Below are 26704 nucleotides of genomic sequence, written 5' to 3'. Positions count from 1 at the left end.
TACATTTCGTGGAGGCTATGCTCACCAATCGGAAAGGGTGAAGCCTGCCGATTTCAGAAGGACGGGAAAATATGGCAGGTGCGGTCTGAAGTCAACTCGACTTTGAAGATATTCCATGGAACTTTCTTCCCAGCTGAAAGCAAATGCTTCGATCTTAGTTTATTGATTCCAAAAAAAATCGCCTATGTCTTTTGTTATGACGGCAACGAACTTGGCCTCGTCTGAGGGGAGTCTGACCACTTCAATTTCCCTATCTCCCAGCCTCAGCCTGGCCATCCCTCCACAACTTTCTCTCGTGAACACTGAATCTACCACATCAGACCTCCAAGCCGGACAGACCCAACCATGCCTCAATCAACAGCAAACTAGTTCTAACAATGACTTCACACCCGGGCATACCAGTGAACTTGATGTAGCTCTAAATTCCGGATCTGGATTGGCTCTGAGCTGTGTCCCTGGCAACACGTCCGTTGACGCGAATGCTACGAGGAAAGAAATTTCAAATCCACCACGCAATGGTCGAAGACAGTTCTCGTTCTTCCACAGGGCTAAGCTAAAGTGGCCCGACCCTGAGGCATCCGTGGGGAAATTCTGCGGAATGAAAGGCAAATACAGCTGCTGGGAAGCCAAAGGCCCTGCAGAAGACTCTTTCAGGGTACTGAGCAAGGACATTGCGGCCCTCTTGGAACGTACCTGTGGTCCAGTTCCTGCTTCAAGTCATGTTATCTTCGACGTCTTTATGGTTGGAGAGACGCTAGGCACAGCAGTACCGCAGATTATGTTCTCCTGCCGGAAATCTGGACCTAGAAAGGAGGCCATGGAGACGTTGAAGAAAAGTGGAATTCTCAATCGCTATCCCGGGTTCGAAACTGGGCATTGGGCTTTTCCGCCGCATATTCTAGATCCGCGACTTCTGGCCTACGAAGAGGGACTGGATGAATCAATCCAACGAACCAAAACAAAATCTCTCCGGTATCTGGTTCCATTACATGAGTCTTCAATCATAACGCCAAGTTCAGCTTCCTCTCCAACCATATCGGCTGTACGACTTTTTACGGTCGACCCTTCGATGGCAAGGGGTACTTTATTGAAGGCAACTATGGGTAGCCTTACCTTCTTTTCGGGAAGAACATTCTATGTTACTGTTTCACATGCATTCCGTGAAGGTGTCGATGATGATCGAGAACCATCTTTTGAGGCAGCAGATGATGATACCGACTCTGAATTCGCATTTGGGGGCATGGATGATGGAGGAGATAATTTTGATGGATTTGACGAATTTGGAATGGGTGACAGTGGGAGCATGACATCCGAATCCAGTGGATCTCAAGAAGATTCTACAAACGACCTTGTTCTAGGCGAGAGTTTAGAAAGCTTGAGCCTCGTGGGATCAGATGCTTCCTTCGTAACGCCAATGGAATTGGACGAACCTCAAAACAGGGATGGCTTCACAATTAAGTCATCAACACCTTCTGACCCTCTGATCATCGATGGCAATCAGCTTGCTGTGACGGATTCTGCCACTGTATATCTTGAGTCTACTGAACTAGATTACGCCTTACTCGAACCCAGCAGCGAGCACGACATGACCCCTGCAATCACTACCCTCCCAGTGATTTCATCTAGAACAGTGGGCGTAATACCTCCCGGGGAGACTCGCATATTCACCGTTACAGGATCAAACGGACTATTGTACGGAATTTTGTCTGGGAGGCCATCCTACATTCGTCTTCTTCATAGCAAAACTTTCCAGGAGGTCTTCATAGTCAACATCAGTGGGCCGCTTATGCCAGGTGACTCCGGCTCTGTAGTTCTGAACTCAGACACAAGACAGGTGTATGGTCATATTGTTGTTGGCAGCACCGTCTCCAGGACTGCCTATATCATACCAGCCAGCAATATCTTGAATGACTTGACACGTCGCGAAGAGATTATCACACGCAACGTGGTCGAACTTGCAACGTCTACGCCGCAAACAGAAGATAGCAAAGAAGAGGCAACCCCCAATACGAGCGAGTTGCAGTTGCCGCCAGATTCTATAGATCTACCACCTGCGAGTTCGTACGTTAGCCAGGGCTTGGGATATCCAGATGACACTTCACTTTGCACTTATGATCCCAGTTTGTGTAGCGAAGTGGAAAGTCTCTTCTTCTCCGACGACGATTCTATCGCTTCTTCCAACTCTTCTGTTGGCGGATTTTTTTCAAGCGCTATTTCGGAAATTGTAGACCTATTCCTCCATAGTGAACTGCAAGAGCTGTATCCTGCAGCTATCTCTAAGCTAGGGCCTGAAAAGTTCCAAAGAAACTTCAGACGATTGCTGCTTCGCTATGGGCGCCAGCTCCTGCAGGAAGCTTCGTATAACTTGGAGCGTGAAGTTGCTGTACTTGTTCGTCGATCAGCGACACAGATAACTGTCCAGATCAGAGAATCTATTGCTCAAAATGAGAACACACTTAAAGGTTCTTCAAATGTCGCTGGACTGAATGAGTGGTTGAAGACGGTCAAGAGCCTGGAAGACGAGAAGGATGACGATGACTTGTCTGGCAGCAGCGGGTCAGAGGACTGGGAGCCTGACAATGCATCACTCAGCACATTTGAAGGAGTAAAAAGTTTCATGGTAACTGGGAGAGCCTTTTCTGACTTGTGCGAAACATTTCAGATGTGGCTCAAAGTAGGAGAGGATCGAAAGGAGATTGCGCCAAACATTACTTCCGAGAATACCCATGACGACCCGCCACCAACACCATCTCAAGCACCACAAGCTCCTCCAAAGGACTCTGATGACAGATTTATCTGTACGTACCCTGCATGCGATAAGAATTTAACATTCAAGCGGTTTTCAGACTGGCAGTAAGCACCCCTTTCTAAATCTTCGAATAAACTCCCTAACATAATCTGTTAGAACCCACATGGACCAACACACTCGACCATACCAATGTAAAGTTCCAGGTTGCAAACGCAACGCCGGCTTCGCAACAAAAGGTGTGCTCAATAGACATATTCGCATCGTTCATGGAGGGGTAGTGTCCGCTTCTTCGTCAGTCCTCCCTGACGGATCGCAAGCCAGGGACATTGCTTCAAATGTTTCAGAAAACATTGAAGCCTCGGATTATATAGCAGGCCACGGAACTTCCGATGTGCCCTCAGCTCTAATGAACTACGAGACAAAAACGCTACAGACTTACAACAAACCTAAGCACACGCCACCTGTAAGCGATGATGAAGACAATGCTATTGATCAGCCGGAGCGACCAGATAAAGGGAAACAGCCGAGGGATGTCAGCAAATCAATGTTCTCTAAGGCCGTCCATTTTGATACAACTCTTGAGCAGGTTCGTCACTTACTGCAGATCGATCGACCTTTAGCTGTCGAGGAGGCTGGTTCATCACCTTTCGAAGGCTTTGAGAGCGACGGCGATTTCCCATTTCCTGACCCATTTCCTGACGATGAGTTTCTGTGGGAAATCGTTGTCTCTAATTTCCCTGACGAGACACCTGAAAGGCTGCAGCTTCCGGTAAGGGTTCAAAGGGTGGGCAGGGGCTCGGATGCGAAAAATTTGGTAGGTAGCGTCGTGGTAGCTAATCTAGGATACGATAAACATGTCGTAGCTCGCTTTACACTGGATTACTGGAAGACCACTTCAGAGGTCGTAGCGGAGTATAACACAGATGTTCGATTGTCAAAATACAACGAGCACGACAGATTCAAGTTCAAGATCAAAGTAGCAGACCAGTACAATCTCGAAGCCAAGACAATGTTTTTCTGTGTTAAATACAATGTCAACGGCCAAGAGTATTGGGACAACAATAACGGGAACAATTTCCAAGTTGACTTCAGAAAGAAGAGAAAGCCACAGAGCAAGGAACCCCAAGACTCCAAGTCCGAATGCGGGGGTCTATCTCCCAAGGTCGAGAAAAGTCGAGTCTTCTGCAAGTCTGGCATCGGATGGCGTTCCAGAAAAGCCAGCAACTGAAAATTTCTTCGGGGATCGTTACGATTTCGGAACTTCTTTGAGTGCTGCAATTCAAGCTGCAAATGATGCATTGGGAGAGAAAAAGGGTCTATCACCAAAACCCATCAAATCTACCCCTAGCTCAAGCAGTGAGGATTCGAGCTTGTTGTGCTCAGCGTCAGAGCCACAGGCTCTAACGCTTGAGACCCTAAAAGCCATTATATCGAACAACGAATTACTGGACAAGTATTCTTTTGTAAGGACTCACATTCATTACTGTTTTTTTGAGGATAACAAGCTAATTTTGTGATAGTCCGAGAAGCTCAAAAATGCGCTAGTACTAGAGGGAGCTACGCTTGAACAGCAATCAAGTGCTTCCTTGGACTTGGCAAACAATAAAGTTGCTTAGTTCGCCTCATGAAAGATCCAACAACGGACGAGTGATTGGTTTCAGCAACGAAGAAACAGATTGCAATCGCTAAGGCAGTATCCATTGGTACAAGGGAGGGATTGCGCGCGTCTGGATATGCCATATATGCCATATAAGCCAATATACATTCCTCATCTTCGCGCTTTTCAACAAAGGAGAACGTGGAAATATATCATCCTGTATGATCATAAAATGTAGAGCAATGAGTGAATATCATGCAAATGACAATTATGAGAAGAGCCGAACGCCTCTTACTTTGGAGCCTAGTTGCTTCAACCTTAATCACAGAGAGCAAAAGACCTCATCAGCATAGATTCGTACAACCAGCACCAAACCAAAATATTTGCAACAGTAACATTCCACTCTTCCCTTTCCCAAACATCTCTAAACATCCCCTACCTCCCCTCCCTCCCCACCCCTCGAAAGCCCCCCAAGCCACCTCTCCAACAACCTCACCCCCCTCCCCGAAACCCCATCTCCCACCCCACAAACAACCTCAAACCTGACCTCCCCCTCCTCCTCCTCCTTCTTCGCCAATCTCATCCTCGTCTCCGTCGCTATCGTGACAGCTATATTAATAACCTCTCTCAGATTAACCGCCACAGCATCGGGCGTTGGCGCTGGGGCTGTGTCCCAGTATACCGATGTGGTGGAATTAGGGAGGCTGATATCGAAGATCAGGTGCGGGATGGGTGGGTGGTTGAGGAGGGATAGACGCCAGGCTTTGGAGAGGGGGGCGAGGGAGATGGATGGGTTGGGTGGGGTGGGGGGAGTGTGGGTTGAGGAGAACGAGGACGGGGAGGGGGAGAAGAGGGGGTGCAGGAGGAGGAGGGTTGTTGTTGGTGGTGGGGAGAGGGTGGTGGTTGAGTATTGTTGGAAGAGGTCGGGTGGTTCGGACATTTTTGGAGGGAGGAAGGTTGGTAATATGGTGGTAGTTGGGTAATGTTATGGATGTGAGGTGAGGAGGTGGAGATATACTGTAAGTGATGGATGTGGGTGGGAGTGCCGCTGTTGCCTAATTTCTTAGCAAATCACATTTGGAGTTTGAAGGATATAAAAGTCTTCTCACTCCTAGGAACGCAGATCAAACCAATCATAGATATCTAACAAATGTATTAAACAAAATACAACAGTGAATTATCAATAGACAATTCCTCTAGAAGGTGCTTTCGCATTACCCCTGAAACCGTATAAAATAAGCGAGACTACCGACTCACTTGAGGCTTAATTGAGCATAGAACTTAAATCCTCCCGAAAATCTCCACTACTTGACGACTGTACAACGGTTCATTCATCATGGTGGGTTTCATTCCGGAAATCAAATCTTCTACTCTCTCTCTCTCTCTCGCTCTCTCTTCTCCAAATTCTCAAGGACATCTACACTCTCATCCGCATAGAGCCGCACCAACCCGAGCCGAACCAAGACACACACCCGCAGAAAACGGTGACGGAAGTGTGAGACATGCATGCATGCGGAGAACTTGATTCCTCGGATGAGAGTCCGGGGTCTAGATTGAGGGGTAGGTAGGATACGAGATACGGGGTTAATAAGACAGTGACCTCACTCGATATTGATTGATGTCTTTGTTCCTGAATCACGCGGAGATATTGGACATGGTCAACACCATTTGATTCAGCTCTCATCTCTGCAACAGAGCCTAAAGCCTACGTACCCTCCTCTCATCCCCTTCTCTCCCTTGTCCTCCTCTCTCCACCCACAAACTCATCGAGGTATCAACGAACCCATTTGTACAAATTCCACCCATCCTTCACCCATGCCAATACTCTACACCACACAAACTCAACAATCATATTATCGGCCGTAAAAAGGAGGTATTCCTATACCCCCATCTCTTGAATGCTTTCCTCCATGAAATGCAATGATCCCGTAAGGGCGAAACAAAAGCAAAGAAAAACTTTGTTACTGTATCCCGACGACTTGCTCGTCTCTTTTCCTCCAGTCTTTAGTATGAGTCTGACCATCTATATTGTATTCGCCATGCCCTTTGCTCGTGAGCCATTCCTATAACCCCATAAAAAACATAAGAGACAAGCAAAAAAACAAGAATCCTATCCTTAAAATTCCCTCAAAAGGCGATCAGAAAGCAAGAAAAAGCACAACGCGCGCTCAAGACTTTTGATGAAAAAGTGTGTTTTTTGACTGTGTCCAAATGAAGTCAGACCATCCAGTAGCACTTTAATGCGATATTTTTGAATTGCGCCTCTGGTCGCCCACGCTTGAATAACGGAACGCAAAAACCCCATAATTCGCTCAATGTACATGACTAAAGTAACATGACGACATAGGAAAATGTGGTGACGACCACGATGCCGTCAGAGTTCGGACCCGTCAGATTATATGCACAGCGTCATCTGGGTCCTGATCTGCGGCGTTTGGCTCAACGGTGACTCGGCCTTCGACGCTGATGCTTCGTGTTTTCTGGCCTAGGGGAAGCGAGTATTTCAATGTACCTCGGACGATGAGCTCGAATTCATGTTGTAAAACTCGGCCCCAGCGCACGCTGCCCGCAGGTACCGTGTGGTTACCCGGATGATCGATTCGGATTTGTCCCAATGATGTCGACGTTTGGTTGCGAAATGGTGAGCCTTCGAAAGTTAACGGACTATCAAGCATGTGGATGTGCCCAATCTCCAAATTTGGACTTGAACCGGGATCGTCCCCAACTGGCGGATCAAGAGGATCGTCGTCGCGCTTCCTGAGACCTCGTCGAAGGATCTTCTCTCCTGGGTTCGGCTTCCTCCACCATTCAGTATCGGTGCCTGCATACTTGGATTTGGCAAAGATGAACAGATCTGCATAATCGACCGAGACGACAACCAAGTTGGGATTTCGTGCTCGTACCTGCATATCGAAGATAATATCTTGTTCACTCGCTAGAACATTCTTCAATGCCATGACTTTGACGTCCGTGAGAGGTTGAGTGGTCGCAAATATGAAGACAAGAGCTCCGGAAATCACCATTATAATCATAACAGTTAAAACCAGACAACCAGCACATCGAGCCAGAAATGATTTATCATGCGGTGATGATTGTCGCTCCAAGTGATGCCTCGAAATATTCTGTCGTCGACCTCGAACAGATCTATTTGATCGTACAGTGTTCATGAGTGGTGTTCGCTCATCGTCAGCACCGTCATCCAGGTCGTATCCAGAAGACATCGGTGAAGACTTCCTGCCATTACCCGCCATTCTCATATTAGCAACCCTTGGGCTTGTAGGTCGAGACGAATGTCTCGGATTATTGCCCGCCATCTTTGACTTCGCTGCATTCGGAAAAGGAGATTCAGTATCAAAGAGTGATGGGTGGCCATTGCCACCATTGTTGCGACTCCATCGGCCGCCAATGTGATGATGATGGGTAGTACCTCTACCAGTACCAACATTACTGCGTGCTGTACCTTTGCCGTCATCGTCCCCAGCATTCGCTTCCGGCGCATTGCTATTGTAAGAATTGGCAAATTTCATGCTCTTCTTCATAGCGACACTGTGATGGCCGTCTAAGATGGAACGCAAGCCGTTTCGTTGGTCGGCTTGACTCGCCATCGATGTCGCACTTGGAGTTCGTGAATGAAATCGTCGAGGTCGGTCATTCACTTCAGGTGGATTGGACTCGTAGACGAAAGTTTCTTCGGAGTCGGAAGAATTCGCCTCGTCTACGGCACTGGCAACTTTGGCCTCGAAGATATCTGCTTTTGATGATGCTGGACGTGATCTGATTAGCATAGCACTTACAGCTGGAAAATTGAGACTTGGTTTGCGGGAGGCTGATGGACGCTCAGGACTCGTTGCGAAACTACCATATGATGAAAAGGGTCCTTGACCGTATTCCATTTCTGGTGAATATATGGAACTGGTTTCTGAGACGTTTTCTCGAATGGAATGATGGTGGTGCTGTTTAGACCTTGATGAACGTTGCTGCTCACCCGTATTGGACGTGACTGACGGAGCCTTGCGTGCAGTCTTCTTCTTTTCTTTCTTCGGTCGGATTGTTTCCGTGCTGGGCTTTGTCCGAATGCTTCCATTGTTACCCCCTCCTCCGATCGGGCCAACAGCAACCTGAGGTATTGAGCTGACTGTCTCCGTCTCGACGGTCATGTTCTTGGTTGATCCCTCTCCAGAAGGTTTCCCTCTTCCACCTCCTGCGCTGAAAGACTTGCTTGTTGGAGGGGGGTTTGCGCGTAGATTTGATTGCGGCGCCACCGAGGTTGATCGCATCTTGATCTCTCCCTTCCCACCACTCTCGCTACCACTTTCATTGGCAACGCTTGGCTTCGCCTTGATGGTCTTGTTGGAGGCATTGTCCATAGAATTGTCCGACTCATTCATGCGGGCAGCTCCATTCTCCACCTTCTCGAGGGCGCCATCAATACTTAACGCAGGCGTGCTTGGCTGGCTGATCTCTTGTACCGTCTCGAGTGTTGAGCTTGCCCCACTGACCCCTCTAGCCGGTGTTCTCATACCCGTAGCGGACAATGTATCATCTGCGTCAGTATCCAGCGCGCCCTGCTTTCCTTCCTGCTGTTCCGTCGATGGTGATGTTCGGTGAACATTGATCGCCGGGACCTCTTGTTCGGACTTGCGTGGCGAGAGGATAGAGGAGGACTTATTGAGCGGAGGAGGGGATCGTAGTCTTGGAGATATCGGCCAGCGAGGAGTCTCTCGAATTTCGGGATTGGTGGAAGGTTTTTGGGGTACTGGTGTTTTTATTGTTGAGTCTGAGGTGGTAGGGTGTAAGGTAGGGATCGATGCGGCTGACAATGCTCGTTGTGTTGCGGCAGCAGACGGAGGATTTGTACTTGAAGTGACCGAGCGTGCTGGGCTGACGTCTTGAGAACTATTCTTCCTCGACCGGCCTGGACCATTCGTTGAGCGGCCCGAGGCCGAGGATTTCAGTCCTGGTCTATTTGGAGAGGCCTCGCGAGAAGCCGCAGGGGAATTTGCTCCTGATGTCGACTGTTTGGGTTGTAGTTTTCTTGTTGCGGGTAGTGAGGATGTTGATGAGTTGCGAGTTGGCTTGGGTGCCTTTGAGGACGGTTCGGTAGCATCGACTGGGTCGGCTGTCTCATTCGCAGGCGCGGAGATGGGCGTGAAGGTTTTGTCGTCCATGATCGTGACTTTCTTCTTTGGCTGCGAAGGGAGAAATATTGGTCGGGGTGAACTCTAATCGCGCAGCCACCAGCACCACGCGAAGGGGACAACTCCCTTCCTTGCTTGGGAATCCCCAGTCTTCGTTGGAAATCGTATGAATAATTAGCGCGTGGACAGTCGAGACATGGGAACCAAGGGATGGAATGGCATTGCATGCATCAAGACGGCCGGGAAGGGTAATGCGTGGTTGAGGGAGGCAAGAAAGGCGAGATTTGGGGAAAAAAGGGTGTTGTTGGTGTTGATGGCGGAGGTGACGATGCTGGACTGGAGTGGAGTCGAGGAGAGTGGGTCTGTGGTGCTAGTAGGTAGGTAGTGTACGGGTACGGTGGTACTGTAGAGTGGTAGTGTGATTCTGAGTGTTTGGGATTCTGGTCGTAATGTTGTTGGGCCGTTTAGACCGACTATGAGTTTTGGGGATGGGACGAGATGGGATTGGGACAGTCACAGACAGACGTTACCGCACACTCACAAGATCGCAAGCAAGCAGCAAACAGGAGCAGCAGCAGCACAAGCGTTGTCACAAAGTCGCGGAACCTTTGCTGTGCAAGTGCAAGTGCAAGTGGATCAAATAGCCGGCACTGCGCCAGGGCTTCGGGCTCTGCGCTTTGGCGGTTGCATGGTGTGCACAAGGGGGCAAACGGAGGGCTTTCGGCCGGCTTTTTTTCTTGGGAGACGGGGACAACGTTGCGACCGGAATTTTTTTTTTAATTTTCCTTGTCTTTCTGTTTCCTTTCCACTTCCTCGCCTCATTCTCATCAAGCACTCTCTTGCCTGCCGAGAATAGTCAAAGACCAGAGGTCAAATCGACCCTGCGGTCCGTGAAGAACTAAGAAGCAGCGGTGAACCTGTCTCGGAGTGGAGCTGCGACATGCACGATCCATCGATCCATCGTTATTCAGCTGATTTTATCTCTCATAAAATATGTATGAGTTACCGTAGAGGTCAGGTACAGGGCAGACTGCTCGACGTGCTATGGGTTCACTGGCCTGAAGGGCTAAGAGGTGAGAATGTACCGGAGGACTGGGGGACAAGAGAGCAGCAGACTTCTAGCGCTGCCAGACCATGCACACTGTGCCTTTTCCTCCCAAGTGCGGTGGAATCAAGAGACGGCTCCACTCCAGTATCGATGTCCACAGGGTAAACATTCCAATCGGGGAGCGTGGAGAGAGCAGGCTCAACCTGCAATGCAATTACAGTATATTTCACCTCACTTCCCTAGAGCGACTTAGATCGTGGCCGTTTGACCCGAGGATGCTCCCCCTGGCTCGGATCTGAGAGGAACAGCAGAAACAGACCCAACAATCCGACAGGCAGCCCTGTGAGTGCTAGCCATTAGAGTGGTGACGAAATGTGGTGAAGGATGCTGCGGGAGGGGAGGAGAGGGCCGAGGCAGCAACAGTCAGACAGACGAGGATGACCAGGCCAGGAGGAAGAGTGGCAGTGACAAGACAGAAGATCAGCGACATCTGTGGCTTGATCCATCGAATCGCACCGTGAGGCACAGTCACCACAAGGTCACTTGATATCTTCAAGACCAACTTTCTGCGACCCGTCTTCCCAGAATTTGGGATGTTGTACATAAATCTCGAGGATCATCGAGGGTTTGATTGCAAACATGGGGATTCTGGACCATGGAGAAAGGAATCCCATGATGACTACATTAGGCAAGATCCTGGACCATCGATCGATAGGAAGTTTGTCTCTTGGCGAGAGGTTGACATCACAAGTTTCGAATTGACTGAGTGCGGAGCATTACTGTAAATTCTTCTGGACTCGGTAACTAGTTTAGGGGAACATGATCCGTTACGCAGCTTACGAGTAGGAGAAGATTCTCCGCGTCGGATGGATCTGAGGTTTCTGAACTAATGACTAAAGAAGCAAGACGATGGATGAAAACTCCTTTCCGTCGCTCCTCTCTCTGTCTCGCTCCATCCACCAGTCCCAAGTACCGAACCTCCCGTCCGACTTTAACACCACGCATGCGCAGTCATCCCATTCCAGACAATCATGAATGACCGCGCCCACAAACCACAAATGATTGCTTGCCATCAAGTCGTGTGCGCAAAGTCGCAATACTTCCTCATACCACCCACACTGACACTCGACCCCATCTTACCACCCTTACCATGGGCGCCCTCAAAATGCCGATCGGTGACTCGTCCACGTTTCATTCCAGAAGCCTACAAGCTCCGATCCCACGCTTCCGGGATCCAATATTTAACGGGTTCCTGCCGGTTAGCCTGATCTGACGGGTGAGCCACACCGCGACCTCCCACCCCTTCGTCGTTCTCCTGGATGCAACCCCCCACGGCGACAGCAGGCAGCATCTGTTTGCTCCAAGTTCACGTGGATCACCACCTCGAGACGAACAACGCATCGATTCTCATCACCTGAGAGCCAGAATCTTGTTCAGCTCTACCTTCGACAAATCGAAGGGAGAGGTAAGCCAACGTTCAACGTATGATCCTAAGACTGTATTTTTGGGTCAACGTGGGATTCTGAATCAAGGGCTCGAGTGAGACCTCAAGATCCGAGCCGAGAAAGCCTTTGACGCAAGACTCCTTGGAGACGTATGTCTCGAGATGGTGGCGAGCAAGATCCATATTCACATTGCTTTTTCTAGGTCTGCCTAATTCTTATTGCTAAAATGTACTATGTCATCTCCTTTGAATTCCTTACTGATCGGAACACTGTTTAGAAAGACTGGGAAGCAAGTGCCGCGTCAAGGGAAAGTATGTGTGTCTAAGCCAAACAGCCTAGACACATTGTTTGGATTCCAGATACTTGGGTGCTTTTCTTCCTCCGTCAGCGAATGTCAGGCGTGCTAGGAAGGCCAATGATGTCCGAGAGAGCTGGAAGTTTCCAAGCTGAACAACCAAGAAGGTGTCACAAACACAAATGAAAGGAAGTCGGCGATAACCTCAGCTGAGGCAAACATGAAGAGCCTCCGAGGCTAAGAGAGGGATGTCGGCGCCGAGCGGAAGAGTCGAGTTGCAAAACAGCAAAATCGGAAGCTCGAGCTCTGCGATGGAAAATATGGAATCAAACTTGGCCACTTTGATTACCTAGCCATGTCTCTTCTTCTCTGGAATATCTCGTTTCGCTCGTTCCGCTCCGTTGTCTTGTTGTCTTGCATTTAGCTTGTTCACGTGACCTCTTCTTTTTCTGTAACAGCATCTCACCTGTATCTTATCATCTCTTGATCTTCGCACGATCAATCTGAATAGATTTGCACTGTGCCAATTGATCTCATGCTTTCTTACTGTTCTCCCGTCTGCTCAGTCTCATTGGGTATCACGTGATACTATTCCTCTCAAAGAACCTGGAACCTTGAAAGCACCTTATGAGAGTACATAGGTACCTAGAAACTACCTCTTGGACACTATTATGTTATCGTGGTTATCTATGTGTCATCTTGTCTCAATTAATCAATTGAACCACCCAAATTCGTCTGAAGATTCCCATCCCTCTCAACTCCACCATCAAAACTCAAACCACAACCAAAAATGGCACTAAAAATCCCTGGCCTCTGATTGGCTGACCACAATTGCAATTATCATTTGGTTTTCTGCACTTTTTGATAGACTCCTCTCGTTGTGTGATGCACAAGCACCTTGGAGCAACCCTTTGCGACGTGCAACAAAACTTTTAGCGAGCTGTGATTGGCCAAACTTTTTACTAGCGCCAACTTCACTTATCGCCTTGGGGAAATACATACAAGCACACAGACCAGCAATTTTATTAGCTCTGATACATTTCTATCTCGAAGGATCCAGGGGCGGGCTATTTGGAAGCTTAGCTAGGTTGATTTTTTTTATTTCCTTTCTTTTTCTGTTTTATGCAGTCATGTTTATGAATATCCCAACGCCGTAGTTGTCTCTGTGTCAGCGCACATGAAATGCGGCTCAGCCTCACCTCACTTCTATTCAGCCCCCACCCGGTACTTGCTTGCTTGCGCCTTACACGTGGCTAAGTATCTGGCTTCTACGTGTTTCGGAGGAAAAAGTGAGTGCGAGAGCGAGGAATGTAACGCTGCAGTGGCACAAGCGGCCGATTCGGCGATTTGATTTGAGTTGATTTTCCTTCGAAATCTGTGTTTGGGTTACGTTTTCCGAGGAAAATGGTATTCACTTTCCTGAGAAAGAAGTGAGTGCCCTACTCAACCTCACAAACGCTTCACTCCTGCCTCTAGCACCAGACTGCTCTCTCGCCAAACTATATATACTCGGCTACACCTGCCTTCTCCTCTTCTTCTCTTCAACCTATTCATTATTGCTGGAAGCACTACCAGACGCGGCTGCGGCCCGGCCGATCCCCAAAGTGGTAATTTCCGCAATGGAGTCCAGTCTAGCGTCCGCAATATCTCTGGGTATTTACAACGATGGCTGTAAATAACCGTCAAAGTTGCTTTGACCGTTGTGCCAAAGAACGACAGCAGTGTCTTTTGTTAGCAATAACTGTTTAGCTTTCGTCCTAATTTTGTTTCAATGAGTGAAGTGAAGTGAAGTGAAGTGGCTGAGGCTGGCCTTGTTCATAGATTCAAAGCTTTCAGTTATCAACATACGCAAGACGCGCCTAAACATTATCGCTAAACTATTGTGCGAGGTATCTCTTTGCGGGGATGGCTTCGTGCTTATAGGACGGTACTGGGGTGATTCAACTTCACAACTCGCTTTTCCCTTATGTCTCCATCTGAAATGAATTATTGTTGTCAAACTCCGTATTGCTGTCAACCCATTCATGTTCTCCTCACTCACAACCTCTTACTAGAGCACAGCCTTGATCGAAAGTCACTGCACACAAAATTTCCAGAGCCCTTGATCGCACCCCAGGCACAACAGAGGATACTCTCGTCTTCTTAGCAGGAGCAACCTGCTTTGTTGAGAAGAAGAGAAGAAGCGGAGGGGGCGGCCGCATGTATTTATAGGCGGAGGAGAGGACGGTGTTTCTAGAGCTTGTCATTCACTTGTGTGCAATTGCGGGAATTTTGTCCGTTATTGGGGATCTCTTTGAGTGAATTCAGAGCCTTGTGGGTGCATGCATGATTGCGGAAATCTCGGCCGCCATGAGGATATGTCCCAGTGAATGCAGAGCCTTGTGAATTAAGGCACCATTTCGGAGAATTTAGTCCGTTATTAAGGATACCTCCAAGTGGTTTTAAAGAAGGTATAGTATTTTGGTCCATTGTAAAAGATACTTCCAAGAGAATCTAGAGCCAGTGTAGGATCTCGGACTTGCTGTCCGTCATTGAGGATACCTCCAAGCGAGAATTTTGCCTCATCCTACATTAGAAAAACAATCTGGCAAGATGCCACTATCATCTATCACAGGGTATCCTAGCTTCAACTCTAAAGACCTGGTATAACACAGACTTCTCCCAGGTTGGAATGTCAGATTACCAAAATTCACCCCAGGCGATCCTTGAACTTGTTGAAATTGCTACCAAGTTAGTGTGTCCATTTGTATGTGAAGGCTTAGGGGTTTATATATCAGTGCGAAGTACTTTTAAAATGGAGTGTCACCCCGCTTAGTCTTGTCTTCTAGAGTCAAGAAATTCACTATTGAACAATCACACAGCATTCTCTTGCCGTAAAAACTAGGAAATACAATGACATTGTTCTAGATTTTGTGAGACAATATAATTGGGAAAAGCAAGTTCTTCGAGATTGAAGGAAATCCGCATTATTCTAGCATCATTTTCTCTTTTCGATTCTACTTCACACTTGGGACTTTAGCCCAATTATCTTGTCTCACAGACTCTGGAACAATATGATCTTATTTCCAAAAGCTTACGGCACTTAGATCTGGTAATTTGACTAAAAATCGACTTGAAGAACGGTTTCGCGTATTTACTCCAAGGCTGAAACTTTCAAGTGCTTTTCATCGTCTAGAAGTGGCACGCTTCGTAGTCGGGATGTGAGGAGTTAGTATTGTGGGGTGAAAAACAGTTGTTTGGTATATGAGAGGAAAATGGTGGGTCTAGAGCATAAACGCAAATCAAGAAGACTCGGTATAAAGATTCATATAAAGCTTGAATTCAGGTTCTATCTGGATGTTTACAACTTCTATACTTGTGTACAGTACTGATATCCCAACTCTTCAGGTGACCTCGACGCCGAAGTCCAAAGGAACAGAAACACGAATTCCAAGAACCTCCCTTTTCATTTTTCGAACAAAAAGCAAGGTTGCTCTCAATTTCAGATACAATCAATCAACCACACAACCTCCAAGCCCTGTCAAAGAAAACCACGTGACAGTGGACACGCGCTCTCAAACCTCCACGCCAGACAGCTCAATAAGCACGAAAAAACAACAAAAGGCAACAACGGCCCGCTGTTCATCCATACCGGCTCTGATCCTAAAAATGGTAAGTAGAGCGGAAGTAAGAGCAATATAGTAGATTCTCTCGAGGTTGGCCAGCTGTTCACGCATCCATTCTGGAACGCGGAGAGTGAGTTCGAATTTGTATTCTTGCGAAGGTTGCAATTCTTGGACTGGATCTTGTTCTAAGTCTGTAGTGTAGGCGTCGTAGTCTTCTAGATCTGAAAGGTCGGTTTCGAATGGGTCTTCGTATTGTGGGTCGGGTTGGTAGAATGCATTGGGTGGAAGAACTCCGGTCTCGAAATCTTCCATTTCTTGTTGATCTGCCATGTTGAGGATGTTTTGTTGGTATTATGAGTTTGGTGAAGTGGGGATTTGTTTGATAAGGAGAATGGATGTTGGGTAAAGGAAGTTTTAGAATGGGAAGTATTCTGTAAAAACATACTCGTTTAGCGCATTTGATTCTGGACTGGGGACTGGGAAAGCAAGTACTCATGAGACTATTTTGATTTGAACGGCCTTGGCTTTGCACAAGCACAAGGATAGGATAGCAAAGAAAATTCACAGAAGCACTCGAAAGTTGAAGATATCTTGTTTTGACTTTGGATTTGTGAGCTATCATGTGACTGACTCTCGTCCTTCAGGCTAGATGAGATAGAGTCTTGCAATGCACACTGTTACATCCTTCCCTTTCCAAATATTAAGTCCAATTAGGGAAATAGTACCTGAAGAAATCTACCCAGAGCGTCCATCCAGGAACACATCCCAGCAACACTTCTGGAAATCTCGTCGCCAGGTACAGTTGCCACTCCTCCTTTTCAATCTCAGAATCGATATGAGCTTGGATGTTGTCCAGGAAAGGACGGTGGATGTTCCGCCGTGGAAACAACAATTCAGGCGGTATACCCCTGAGTACCTCTCCTCTCCTCTCCCTCTCCCTTCGCTCTTGCTCTAGAATCCATCTCTCGGCATCCGCGAGCAGAAGGCCAAGCTTCTCCAGACGTTCTGCCCAGAATGCCCGCCTGTCCTCTGCGTCGGCCTCCCGTAACAGCCTCTGTGTTTCAGTATACACCATCCTCCCATGCGCCTTCTCATCTCTCATATCTTCCAATATAGCTCTTTGTCGTTCGAGGAATTGCTCCCAGTGCATTATAGTTAACTCTGCACCGTCTCTTTTCGAGTCTCTCATCCTCCAGAAGAATCTGAGAACACTCTTCAATATTCGAACGTATCCCCGCCCATCACTTTCCACGAGGTCTCGAATGTTCCTTCTCCTCTCGAGCTCGGCCTCCTCTCTTTCCAATCTCGCATATGTATTCAGCCTCACCAACTCCACGAACTCTCTCGCTAGCTTCTTCACGTCCTTACGTCTCTTCAATCGCGTCTCGATATCCTTTCTCTCCTCTTCCCATCTACGCTTCCTCTCTCTCGCCAATCTTCTCTGTTCTCGCTCCATAGCCTCTCTCTTCGAGATATACCACGCACCGAGGATCAAAGTACATGCAAGCAAGACAAGCAACTTTTCCATCCAGGACTCTGATCTGCTTGTGTAGAGAAAGTTGAAGAACCTGATGACATACTTGAAGAGCCGGGGTCTCTCATTGGTCGTTGCTTGGTACTTGCATACCAGTGCATAAAACATGAGGCAGATATCGAGAGCCATGAGAATATTTGAGAAGTGGAGACATTGTGGGCGGAGTACTGATTGCTTCATTTTGGACGATAGAGAAGAGATACGGCCACTTTGGTGGCGGGGTGCTGGTTGCTCCATTTTGGATGATTGAGAGTAAATGGTAGCTTTGGAAGCTGGAACTTCTGATTTGTTGTTGTATGAAGAGTATCCTGAGACGGACTTTGAAGTTAAGAGAGAAGTCGACACTGGATGTCGGTCTTTTTCTGCAAAGTATTGAAGATGAAGTAAGGTTTTAGTGAAGTGTGAGACGAAAAGATTTGATGAACTTGAAGTTTTGAGAGTGCGAGAAAAGTTGCATTGTACGATGTAACCTATATTTAAATATGCTGAGGAATTTCGATCTGGACTGGGGATTTTCATTTGGACTGTGCATTTTCATTTAGACTGACTACTGCCCTTCAATCTAAACCCTTTCGCATCTGGACTGCCAAGTCTCGCTTAAGCTGACGAGGTGAAAAGGGGCTGGCCGTCCCGTGACGACTACATCATGAAGCCGCAAGAATGAACACAAAAAGATTGATAGGCAAGCCAGGGTATACGAAATGAGTGACAGAACGACAATAAAATGAGACAGTTTGAACATCGAATGCATTATCTCAACAATTACAAAAAGTACCAGGCTCGCCAAATGCGCGAATGCAATCATGCTGAATGCCATGCAGGGTCGTCACGAACCGCCCGTCATATAATATACAGATATCATACACGCAAGCCCTAAAACATCTACCGCGCCTATAACCTTCTAGGTACCACTCTAGACGAAGGTATCGTCGCTTGCCCGTCCTATATAAACACTCAAACGCCAGCTACCAAGTCACTATTGTGTGACAGCCCTGAGACCTTGCAATAACAGTCCGAACATCAAGCCCCTAGCAACTTCCTCGACTTGCAGACAATCGAAGATCCGTCCCATTGCCTCTCCAGTAGCAGCTTGCCCCATGACGCCAGTCAATGCAGCGGGTACGCCTCGCTCTACGAGCAGTTTTCTAGCTTTGATTCGCAGTCGCTCTTTCTCTTCGTTGCTCATCTCTGCGGGCCAACCTTTCAGCTCTTCTTCTGTAGGTAAAGTATTTTCTCTGAGCTTGCGAAGATGGGTAGCAATGCCGGTATCCGTAGTGTTGGCTGCGATGACAGAGTCTTGTATAAGGGTCTGAATAGACGAGAGCGAAGGATTTCCAGGTCGTAGGAGGAATGTTTTAGCAGCTGTGAGCAGAGTCCGGCGGATATTCCACGCTGAAGATAGCGTGTACATCTCGTTAATGACTGCGAAAAGAAGCTCGACCGCTACACGGGTTTCGGCCTCACTGAGAGGAGTTGCTTCCTTCCGAGGTCTGCGGGGCAGTGCTGCCGCTTGTGGAAGGTTCGTGATTGGGATAGAAGGTCTTCGGGATGACGACATTGATGGGCGAGCCGGCGAATGCTGGGAAGGAGCAGTGCTCGTAGATGTCCGTGAAGGAGGTAAGATGCTCTCTGATCGAGACTGAGCGGTAGATACATCTGTTTGAGAGCCGTAATCTTCAGCCATCTCACTTGGAGGAGGCGGTAGTTTCATTTCACCTATCGTCCCTTGTATCGGAGACGATAGAGGTGTGCTTTTCCTTGATGGAGCTCTACTTGGTTCTCGACTCTGCGTTGTACTTCGGCGACCACTCATTGATGATCTCGTCGATGTCGCTGTGCGAGGTTCTCGTTCACCTTCCTCTTCTGCGATAGAGTTGTAACTTGGTCTTCTCTCCATGGGTGGAAGCGTTGTCGGTTGAGTGCTCACGACAGGCGTCGCCCGAAGACTATCTTCACTGATTCTACTAGCCCGAGGTGTTGATATGGAGTTCATGCTGTCCATCCTCGGTAGTGTCGAAGTCGAGGAGCGGTTGGGAGTGTGCATTCCCATATTGGTGGAGCTACCATTGGTCTTTTGGCCTAAATTGCCAATATTGTTGAACACTCCTGTAATACCGCCACCGATTGCTTTCCCACCTTGTGCGACGCCTTTAGGTGCGCTTGCAAGAACATCTAGCATGCCCTTGCCCATAGATTCGAACGCAGATGGGGTTGGCCACCCGATGCCTGGGAAGCCATTCTTCCCTCCCATGGAATTACCTTGATCCTTTTCGAGGAACCTCTTCATAGCATCACTCTCTGCCAGTTCTTTGTACCAACAAGCATCTCGAAGATACCGTTCGAGTTCTCCTCTGAGAGAAGATTTGGTATGCTCTTTCCAGTTTGGCAAAACCGGGTGCTGTTCTGTGAAAGCGGTCACGCCTGCGATCTGCGCAATTCGCCGAAGAATTTCATGCAGAGGCTCGAAGTCGGGGTATTTTCGAATGGTCATCCAGCCTGGGTGCTCAGATGAAGCAGGTTCTACTTGAATCAGCAGCTCTGCATTCGGTTTACTTCTTAGTCTGCCTTTTTCTGTGCCTGTCGAGTCATCGAGGATGGTGACATTTGCATTGTGGAGGGTCAGAGGTGTTGGTTTTCTTCGAGGCGAGTCCTCTTGAAGAGCGACAGGTACTGACTGGGGGATAATCTGGTCAAAGCTTGTGAAGGCTTTACTACCTCTTGTTGACGTAGGGGAAGCAGATGAATGGCCTGAAAATGAAGAATCGGAGGCTTTAGACATAGGACGATGTTGGGATGTGGCAGATTTAGGTTCACTGAACGCATTGCCAGTAATTGCCTTGCCATTGGTAACTTCTGAAAGCGGAGTGGTGTCTGTTATCCCGTTGTCTCTGGTGGCTGATGTTTGATTTGACGTTGGGATAATTGCTGGTTGACTTCTGGTCAACGGATTCGTATTCAAATGCAGGGAATCGGCATTCTGCTGTACCGCCTCCGCAAGAGCTTGAGGAGCACCGTCAAGTGGGGTTTCGGGGACTTTGATCTTCTTTGCATCCTCGTCCGCAATTAGCTGTGACAATCTCTTCGCTTCTTCCATGGCCTCTTCCATGGCTTCCTCTGCTTTACTCAAGCGCTTCTTATGTTTCTTCGATTCTTGCTTCTGCTTCTCCACTTGATTTTTTGGTGCTCGAGCGAGGCCAACATTACCAACATTCCCGTCAAAATCGTTGAATGGACTGCTGAGTAGCTCATTCCCACCACCCACGCCGGCGTCTATCGCTTGACTGAAGTCCGGCTCTCCTTCTTCTAGCAGATAGACAATCCATCCATTCAGCCACTCTGGCTTCGAACAAGTTTGCAAAGCCATTTCTAAGACTAAGCCAGCCAGAACCTCTCGCAGAAAGACTCTAGCAGGATCACACTCATATGCTGACTTCTCCAGGAAGTTTTGTAGTATGTCTTCCGCAACCATCTTGAACTTCTTAGCTTGCTGTCTCTGATTGAGAACATTGGCAAGATTTGACTCGGGATTGGCGGACAGGTAGGTATATACAGCCTCAGCTGGTGGGACGTTCGAGCCTTGTGAAGCAGAGAACGCAGACGATAATTCGTTCAGAAAGACAATGACAATCGAGGAGGAGTTCGTGAGAAAATCGAGAAAGGTATCTGCAGGTCTCTTTCTCGATAGATGCGACGAAATTGATAGGAGCAGCTTGACAAAGGTCTGTCTCGCTGCTGCTGGAAATGATTGATCCTTTGGCAAGATCGGACCGTACCACCACTTCACATAGTCTCGAATAACGGCGTCTGTAAGTTCATTGAGAGCCGCGCCTGTTTCTGGCTGGAAACCGTCAAAGCTATTGCTGACAGCCGCGGACTCTTCTTCTTCATCCTCATCTTTTTCTTGACTGTCTCGCAAGTCCAACAGTCTCTTCACGATATCCAGTCCTTTCTCCTTCCGAAACTCTTCAATTAAGACAGAACTTTGCCCTTCCCATGTTGCATGTAACACCACACCTCCCAATGCGCCAATTAATACCAAACCGACCCGTCCCAATACCAGGTATGTGCATGCCGCCAGCCCTACGGCAATGCCGCCTATGGCCTCTGGGGTAGCTGTTGATAGGAATCGCAAGGCACGGGTGGTAAGGTCTTCATCGTTGGCAATTGTCGTCGCAGATTTCGATTCGGGCGTAGATTCGGCATCATTTGCGACAACATGGCCGTTGTGCTCTTTGTCTCCGAGAGTTCCGTTCATTGCGCTCCTTTCTTCTGCTGGCGCATGCTCTCGATCTATCGAATAATCGCACTATCGTGAATGTCTGGTAGGTTGTAGATGGCAAATCATGACAGCTGAGATCTGGCAAATTGAAGAAGCAGGATAGAATTGGAACTCCGTCTCTAAGTGTTTCGTGAAACTGGCTGTTGGTCCCTCCACGGAAAATGTCCATGCACACGTATTCCCCTTTTAAAATAGCATCTCCCGCCGTCAGTAGCTTTGAGGCGTTGAAGTATTGCTTTATGGGGTTAGTGTGGGCGGTGACAGGGGTCGCGTTTGATCGCGTCTTTCCCCAACCTTTGTCCACGATCCGTGCATCACTTTCCAATCTGCTAGGTACTGAGACGTTCGACAGTTCCATCTACAAACTTTCTTCCTGACCAGGTGAATTTATTCCGGTTCTTGACTAAGGTATGGAAATTTTTGATTCTGTATCTGCCAATATCATACCAAGTCTAAGTTTTTATCAGCTCTCCACCCCCTTGATACTTCCGCAAGCTCAACCAACACAATCAACGATATGGTTAAAGGCAAGAGAGGACACGACGAGGTCGACACATACGAGGCGGATGACTTTGTTGAGAATGATGATGGCAGTGCGCTAAAGAAGAAGACTAAGAAGGCTGCTGCAAATAACAGTGCTAAGAAGGCAATAAAGGAAAAGTCTTGGGAGGTTAGTTTCTATTGATTGTCGGTTGCTTGCCTAACATTAATGATTGGCACAGTTATCCTCTGGAAAGAATCCGAAGCGTGTTGGTGTTAGTGACTTCAAGAACATGACGCTCATTCGAATCGGAGAAACATACGAGAAGGATGGAGAATATCTTCCTGGCAAGAAGGTATGATGGATTGGCACCCCTCCATTGAGTTCTACTGATGAATTGTGTAGGGCATTTCCCTCACGGTTGATCAATACAAAGCTCTTCTTGAGGCTCTCCCAAGTGTCACGGCACACCTAGAATCTCAGAGCATCCAGATTGGACCTTCTGCGGTTGATGAGGACGATGAAATGGTCGAGGAAACTAAGCCGCAAAAGAAGATCAAGGCCAAGAAGGAGAAGCCGAAGGCGAAGTCAAACATCGAGGCTACATCGGATGAGGAGGAGGAGGAGGCAGAGGAGGAAGATTGAGACGACCAAGTACTTATTGTGCTTCGCTCGCGGGAGTTCTGGGCTTCAATTCGGTTGTGTATATTGGCAATGGATAGGCGTATGGCTCTGCTTGAATGTATCAAGAAGCTTCGATGAATTGGCTTACCACAGTCTGGAGCAATCTTTGTTCATGCTTGTACGATTAATGTTAATGCATTTCTACATTGCATCCTGAGGTGGCCATTTTATTACCGGAGATCTCGAAAATTCAGTGGGCAACGTGCTCAGTATTCTCGAGGGATTCCTCATAGTAAGCATTCTTCCCATTCCGTCGTATCGAATCTCCAGCTTACGAAAATGGTTCCTAGAACTTACCTGAAGTGTGGCAACAAGCTTATGATGTCTGTCCGAGAAGTGAAACTTCGTGGGCAGCTTCGTCATCTCTTCAGAAGTTCGGACTATCAAAGACACCAGAGCTGTTGAAACGGAGTATCACTGAAGAAGCTTTATCAGTTTTACAGGTAATCTTGAGGCGCCAACTTCCCCGGAAGTGGATTTATGGCTACACATCCCAAGCACATCAAGACAAGGTTCCGACAATATCAAGACTTTCACAGAGCTGATCTGTCTCGAATCCATCAAGTCGTCCGACTTTGAAGCTATTTCGAGGGACAGACATTGGTCCTAATCTTGAATGTACGGCAAAACGTACCAAGAAAAGTCCACTCACTATCATCACAATTGCTTCACCAGCCTTTTCTCTCATGTTCCACTATTGTTCGGTGTCCTATCTGGTTTCGATATTCTAATGCCAGTGAATCTCAAGCCACGCTAAGGTAATATCTTACATCACAGACCTCAGGTGTTGTCTTCATCAGCACAGCCGTCGTGTCTCCCTAAGCAACATCCATCTCTTTTCCGATGCTACCATGAGTCGAACTCCCCAACCTAACATGAGTTACCCTCGAAACTCTGTATACGACAACTCACTCAAGTGGCGCAAAAAGATGTCCTCTTATGATTATTAGAAGCGAGTGAATGAGGGATGCAAAGGCGAGTAGATGTCCAAGAATTTTACTCAACATTACTGATGAGAATGTACGATAGAAATTAGGAAGTCGTAGAATAGCACTCGAGGTGTTCGCTTCAGCCAACGAACAGATACTCACAAGCAAACCAGCTTGGTGGAGCCTGATCTCCCATGGAAATTTCTGAACTCGACAAACTTTACATTCACAGAAGAGCAACGTCTCCCACAAATCATCGTGGAGTGTGGTAATTTCTGTCTTCGAGATCGAGAGGTGAATATATCTTCATTCTCCGAAAGGATCTACTATTGACAGCACCAGAGTGACTCAAACATCGATATGGATGATGATGAGGAAGTAGAGAAGTCATGTCGTTTCGTTTCACGTTGTCACATTGCAAGAGAAGGTTCAGGTAAGTGAAGGATGTGAATGAAGTTCGTTTGTCTAAGTACATGCAGTCCATTACCAATCCCAGCCCCGTTCCACCTCCTGCCAACCACCACCAAATGAAATGAAGAGAATGTCGCTCTGATCCTAGTTTCACCTGCCCAAAAGTTTGAAGATGGTCGGACAAGCTACTCACACCTATCGCCACGTGAAGGCGCCAGAGCCTCGATAGGCTGCCCTGACCCCTCGCGGAGCCAGGACAGGACGTAGTTATCATCTACGTACCAAGAGCAGTCGAAAGATGAATAAGAATGATCGCAGAAGAAATCGACAGCAACGCTATGGTCCAACCGTGAAGCCGAACCGAAATGCATATGTACAAGAAAAGCAGCGCTATGTGTGTCTACGAGCCCGACACACAGGGACGACGAGGTGAATGAAACCGCCAGAAGAAACCACCAGAAGAAGCAATCCAGAGAGAAACGAAGAGGTTGATATGTCTGGAGTCATATCGGAAGAAGCCGGAGTTGTTGTGAGGAATGTGGAGAGTCGAAAGCCTTCTCGGGAGCAGTGACTCGATCCGACAACAAATCCAGCAGAGGTAATGCGAAGGCTGAAACATGGAGCAGGTCCTCAGGCCTTCTCGGGAGCAAGAGGAAGTCGCCCCTGACCATGAACAGCAAAGAAGTGACAGAAGAATATGGAAGCGGACGATGTCGAAGAAACGAAAGATCCAGGGAGCCTTCTCGGGAGCAGCACAAGGATCCGTCGACAAAGTCCAGAACACACCAGAACAAGCCCTCCACCACCACCAACACCATCGAGCCTGTGAAGTCCGTCAGTCAACCAGACATAAATAATGGGGAAATTAGGGAAGTCACTTACCAAGGAAATCCTCCACATAAGCCACCACCATAATCAGGCGGGACCGACGGGGCACAAGTACACCGCTCACCACCAAGAGCTCCTCCACTTGTACCCCGCATGATCTCCAGACCCTGATTCCTCCCCCCCTCAACCCTTGAAGCCACCGGCCCTGTGAAGTCCGTCAGTCAGCCAGACATCAAAAATGGAAAATTGAGGAAGTCAGTTACCAGAAAAATCCTCCACACGAGCCACCACCAATCGTAAGGAGGGGACAAGGTGAGCACAGGTACATCGCCGTCTGCTCGTCACCAAACCTGTACTCCACTTAGAGTCCGCCAGTCCTTAATTCCGCCCTGTACACGGTCAATGCAGAAGCACAAAAAATACAAAAGAGCACAAAAAGCAAAAAGCAAAAAAATCAAAAAAGCAAAAAGCAAACAATACAGCAAAACAAAAATCAAAAAATCAAAAAAGCAAAACAATACAGCAAAACAAAAAACAAAAAAACAGCAAGCAGCTCGGGCAGGGAATGGGCAATGGTGAAGAGTAGGCGGGACAATAACCTCGCTCGAGATATTCAAAAGGAAAACGGGCTGAGGATATGTGGCAGGGAAGATCGGACAGGGCGCTCATGGCAAACCCATTTTCTCAAACGCTTCTAGAAAGGGATGCAGAGCGCATAACTCTAGCTCATAACTAGACAACCCTCTCAGAAACTTTTCTAATTTTCAATTTTTTTTGGCGAGGCCTGACCAGGGTCCTCTATGTGTTAAGGTCTCGAAATAGCAGTGCAGTGAGAACAAAAATCAATGACCTAGAAGAACCTTACCGCAAAGACTGGTATCCCAACCACGACGAGGGCACCAATCACTTGGACCACTAGGTCCGTAGGCGCCCACTCGGGTGGGTGCCAGAAACACCCCATCTTCACGCGACTCCTTTCGGAATCCGTATCCAATTCGCGCCACACTCTCGGGCGTATTGTCGACAAAGAAATGTCGAACATCGTTGTACAGGAAACCCTCGGTCTCCCAGTTCACCCTCCTCGGTCCCTTCGGGCCAGAGGTCTGCCTAAAAGCAGACTTAGCCGGCTTCTTGAGTCGGCGTGCTTCCGTCTCCCTTGTCCGTCGGGCGACCACGACGGGGGGAGGGGATTCGAAGCTTCTGGTCGGACAGGTGGTATTGTCATGCTGTCGTTCCTCCGCTCCTTTTTGCAGCTATAAACCAAATGTCAGACAATGCCATTCGAGAAGGTTGAACATAGAAGAAGCAAATGTACGACGAGCGAAGCCGGTGAAGTTGCTCCTTGAGTAACCACCAGCGAAACGAATATTCAGAAAGAACAACAATACCAAGAGACAAGATAGGGTTGATCAGCTCTAATGGCTTCGAAGCAAGCATGATTGATGACATGAACATCTCGGCGAAGTTACCACTTGAGCACGACGACAAAGACTGGTACCAAGAGGTGACTCAAGAAGACAACAATGCCAAGATAGTTGATCAGCTTGTCAACGACATTCGAAGCAAGGACTGCACAGGATGTATGGACATGACAATGGAAGAACATGACAATGGAAGAACATGACAATGGAAGAACATGACAATGGAAGAACATGACAATGGAAGAACATGACAATGGAAG

General features: G+C 47.9%; 7 protein-coding genes across 7 annotated transcripts; 2 read left to right on the top strand and 5 right to left on the bottom strand.

Moving 5' to 3' along the window:
- Positions 1–1525: 1525 nt before the first annotated feature.
- LY89DRAFT_93794 (uncharacterized protein) lies at positions 1526–4142 on the top strand. The gene is made up of 3 exons (XM_018223523.1): positions 1526–1713; positions 1757–2853; positions 2906–4142. The coding sequence occupies exons 2-3, from the start codon at positions 1787–1789 to the stop codon at positions 3975–3977; spliced, it is 2139 nt and encodes a 712-aa protein (XP_018070071.1). The 5' UTR covers positions 1526–1713; positions 1757–1786; the 3' UTR covers positions 3978–4142.
- A 628-nt stretch (positions 4143–4770) lies between these two features.
- On the bottom strand, positions 4771–5436 carry LY89DRAFT_782989 (uncharacterized protein; the record flags this gene model as incomplete). Its single annotated transcript, XM_018222636.1, has 1 exon — positions 4771–5436. Exon 1 carries the CDS (start codon positions 5284–5286, stop codon positions 4771–4773), a length of 516 nt encoding a protein of 171 aa, XP_018070070.1. The 5' UTR covers positions 5287–5436.
- Positions 5437–6383: 947 nt separating this feature from the next.
- Positions 6384–9736, bottom strand: LY89DRAFT_93730 (uncharacterized protein). The gene is made up of 2 exons (XM_018223522.1): positions 9033–9736; positions 6384–8483 (listed from the first exon to the last, which is right to left on the bottom strand). Exons 1-2 carry the CDS (start codon positions 9512–9514, stop codon positions 6737–6739), a joined length of 2229 nt encoding a protein of 742 aa, XP_018070069.1. The 5' UTR covers positions 9515–9736; the 3' UTR covers positions 6384–6736.
- Positions 9737–16577: 6841 nt separating this feature from the next.
- LY89DRAFT_734863 (uncharacterized protein) lies at positions 16578–17648 on the bottom strand (the record flags this gene model as incomplete). The annotated part of the gene is made up of 1 exon (XM_018219947.1): positions 16578–17648. The coding sequence occupies one exon, from the start codon at positions 17646–17648 to the stop codon at positions 16578–16580; it is 1071 nt and encodes a 356-aa protein (XP_018070068.1).
- Positions 17649–18153: 505 nt separating this feature from the next.
- Positions 18154–21853, bottom strand: LY89DRAFT_685660 (uncharacterized protein). Its single transcript, XM_018215126.1, has one exon. It carries the CDS (start codon positions 21664–21666, stop codon positions 18388–18390), a length of 3279 nt encoding a protein of 1092 aa, XP_018070067.1. The 5' UTR covers positions 21667–21853; the 3' UTR covers positions 18154–18387.
- Positions 21854–22207: 354 nt separating this feature from the next.
- On the top strand, positions 22208–22816 carry LY89DRAFT_670257 (uncharacterized protein; the record flags this gene model as incomplete). Its single annotated transcript, XM_018213148.1, has 3 exons — positions 22208–22360; positions 22413–22526; positions 22577–22816. 3 exons carry the CDS (start codon positions 22208–22210, stop codon positions 22814–22816), a joined length of 507 nt encoding a protein of 168 aa, XP_018070066.1.
- A 2009-nt stretch (positions 22817–24825) lies between these two features.
- Positions 24826–26460, bottom strand: LY89DRAFT_782985 (uncharacterized protein; the record flags this gene model as incomplete). Its single annotated transcript, XM_018222635.1, has 4 exons — positions 24826–25018; positions 25078–25228; positions 25889–26276; positions 26404–26460. The coding sequence occupies 4 exons, from the start codon at positions 26458–26460 to the stop codon at positions 24826–24828; spliced, it is 789 nt and encodes a 262-aa protein (XP_018070065.1).
- Between the last annotated feature and the right edge of the window lie 244 nt (positions 26461–26704).

This window comes from Mollisia scopiformis (genome assembly GCF_001500285.1).
Source record: "Mollisia scopiformis unplaced genomic scaffold LY89scaffold_14, whole genome shotgun sequence".
NCBI lineage: Eukaryota > Fungi > Ascomycota > Leotiomycetes > Helotiales > Mollisiaceae > Mollisia > Mollisia scopiformis.
This window is presented reverse-complemented; position numbering and strand designations above follow the sequence as displayed.